Source organism: Plasmodium inui (assembly GCF_000524495.1).
Source record: "Plasmodium inui San Antonio 1 unplaced genomic scaffold supercont1.66, whole genome shotgun sequence".
NCBI classification, from domain to species: domain Eukaryota; phylum Apicomplexa; class Aconoidasida; order Haemosporida; family Plasmodiidae; genus Plasmodium; species Plasmodium inui.
In genome coordinates, this window is record NW_008481900.1 from 10,252 (window position 1) to 13,444 (window position 3,193).

General features: G+C 34.2%; 1 protein-coding gene across 1 annotated transcript; it reads right to left on the reverse strand.

Moving 5' to 3' along the window:
• Window positions 1-786: 786 nt before the first annotated feature.
• C922_05397 (hypothetical protein) lies at window positions 787-1,143 on the reverse strand (the record flags this gene model as incomplete). The annotated part of the gene is made up of 2 exons (XM_008820968.1): window positions 787-945; window positions 1,003-1,143. 2 exons carry the CDS (start codon window positions 1,141-1,143, stop codon window positions 787-789), a joined length of 300 nt encoding a protein of 99 aa, XP_008819190.1.
• Window positions 1,144-3,193: the final 2,050 nt, after the last annotated feature.

A 3,193-nucleotide genomic window follows, 5' to 3' on the forward strand; every position in this document is an offset into this window, starting at 1 on the left:
CTATCAAAATACCTATACAGCGAGTACGTAATGATTTATTTATCAGTTGGCCCTTTACTTATACACTTGTTTATCGACAATACACCACCATGACCATGCTAATAATCAGAAGTGACAACATAGAACAAATGTAACAGATGATGAAGTGATTCCTCTTGGTGGTGTCCTTAGATGGAGGTACTCCTATAATTTACTTATAAGACAACACTCTAATGTGGGTACTTTCTCCACCCTACTAAGGAGAAAGACACGATCTCATAAGGATGGTGTTCACTTCCTTGCGATAGGACTCAACGAAACAAATCGATAAAACAACAACTCCTTTAACTCCGAAATGGATATCCTCCTGGTTTTCCATGGTTTATTCGCTCCTTACAACTACTTATAAGGTTAGGAAATCACAACACAGATCACGTCATAGGAAAGTTAGCCGATTTCCTGATTCAGGAATCATTCCTCCCCTGATAAAGACGCCCCTTCACATATATTTGTGGGAAGAGAATGTTCCTATTCACTATGTCACTTGGGACACTTTAAGGCCCCTTACAACCAAACAGGGGGGGGTTCACTATTAATTAATGGACTAACAGACTAATCAAGCGGACGAAGGGACACATATTAACACAATTTAGAGTCTTGTTGGACATAACTAAGAAATCATCACCTTAATGTACAGATATAATTTATTCCTCTACTAAAATATCAATCACCATTTGGAACAAATAAAACAGCATGTACTGTCTTATTTCTGTTTTTCATATCACCTTACTCATCAGCCTACCTGCATCACGGGTGCAGGGTTTCTAATGTGAATAAAATGGGCAAGTGGATGAATCTTCTTCTTCCGTTCCTCTTTATATCAATTAATGCTCCTTTGGTATATTTCTGGAATAAAATTAATCTAGTCGCTGTATCTCCTGATGATTCCTCCCTCTGAATTACTGTCTTGTCGTCTATCGGAAGAGTTGCGGAATAGGTCACACTACTTCAAGGAGTTGTTACCTTTTCTATGTTGGTCCCCTTATTTTGCCTATAATACAGAGTGTCTGATACAACAATTAATATTGTGTTATTCCATCCTGAGTCTCGACTTGGAACTCGATTCCACCTCATGAAGTCTCCTCGCAAATCCTCATTTGTCATTTTTTCCCACATATCTCTAGACACAATCCAACAACTAACTCGTCTGGGCAGGTTCTTTGGTCTCATTTTTAGACAAGTTTTGGTTGTTTTATTATAATCTCCTTGCAGAGATGGCAGAAGAGGAGTATGGGACTTAATTTTTTTGATCTTTGGTTGTTAGAATTTTCCTTTTCCTAGAATTAGTCTCGTAATAATTGCCTTTTTTTACGTTAGTAAACTTGATACTCTAGGGAAGGACACAATATTTGTCTGTTAGTCCTTAAAGGGATACCAATATACTCAGTTGTCGTTACTTATGATCATCACAGATTCTGGGGGGCATTATTCTCAGGTTCCATCTATCTTACTTTACCTCTATACCCTTGTTTCCACGCTCAAGATTTATATAATCTCCTTTAAATGACACGTGCTATTTTCTTTAAAGGGGAAAAGTCCAAGGTAGGAAACCGGTGGACTTGTTTGATGCTGTCGGGGTTGTGATATATTACCTTATACTACTTTGGGGGTGAATGTCAGGTATTGGTTCCTGGTTATTTTATTGTTATCTATTCATCATTCATTATTGGATATCCAGTTTTATTATTTCACCTCTAACTCGTTCAGGAAAAATTAATTATTTCAGAATATTTATCATGAAGTGAGCCCCTTATGTCACTCAGTAGGGTTTGTTTGGGTCGTACATTTAGGCTTCCTATAACGCAGATTTAGTTTTCCTTGACTAGGAATTCTATTATTTCCTTTTCTTGATTCGAGTTGCAGACCTAATTTTCTATCTTCTTGTTTCTTTTGATAGATCACTTCCTATGCCACTAAAGCTTCTGCATATATATAATTACCTAGGTATTGATTCGATAACTATATATACATATAATGTCTTCTAACATTAAACTTATATATGCACTCTCCCGAAAGAAATGAGAAAACCAACGTTAAATCAATTGATTTCTTCTAATTGCCTGATGAAATATAGTATTCCTTGAACAAAATAACTACTAATTAGAAACTTAGTAAAAGATCACAAACGAGGCAATAAAATATTAAGAAATTATATATATCCTGTTGGGAGGAATAACATCCATGAAATTAATAATAGAACATTTTTAGTTATTTGACTTAATAACAGGAAATCTATTCGGTATAAAAGAACAATAAGTCATGTCGCGGAGACAAAAATAATAATTGAGGAATTATAAACTAATTGGGGCGCAGAGGACCCGTTTTACGTAACGCACTTTATGCACCATGGTGGAAATAAATACAATAAAAAAATTAATAAAACTATTTGGTAATTAGACGGAATGTATCAATAATTAACTCATGCCCTCTTTTCAATAACGAAATAGTAATTTATATATAAGAAAAATAAAAAAAAATTCGGCAAGGAAGTATAAATGAATGATGGTACAGCAGAGGCATCTTTAATCATATATATTAATTACTGTATAGAATTTATCATCAACTCTTGAACTTATTTTCTGTAGAATAATGCTAATTGAACATATATTTATTATATTTAAAAAAGAAAGGTAACAAAAAGGATGATAATAATAACGGGCCTAAAAGGAAACACTAAAAAATTCCCGAAATGGTACGAAACCAATATTTAAATAGGATTACTTAGGGAATCGGGCAATACATTCCTACTTACATTGCCTATTTAATCGGTCAGAAACATAATGAGAAGGGATATTAAGGATAAAGGGGATTCTTCTCATAGAACAGTAAAATAATCTTCTCATGGAATACATGAGTTGCATCTTATATATTACGAATTCATTCCTGAGGAAAAACAAAAACTTCAATGCCGATCAAGTACACAAAGGGGGGGAGGCACTATTTATTGATGCTCTTTATAGTCCTTTATTAATTAAACTTCCAGAATTATCCCTCTACACTAACATGGAATAGGACATTATGATTAAGCTTCCTTAGCTTCCGAGATAGGGACAATAACCCCTCTAATCTTTCATATCCTTACTCATATTACAAGTTTAATTCTTTATTAATATATCACATTGAACAGTCTAATAGAATGGACATTCCTTTAAGT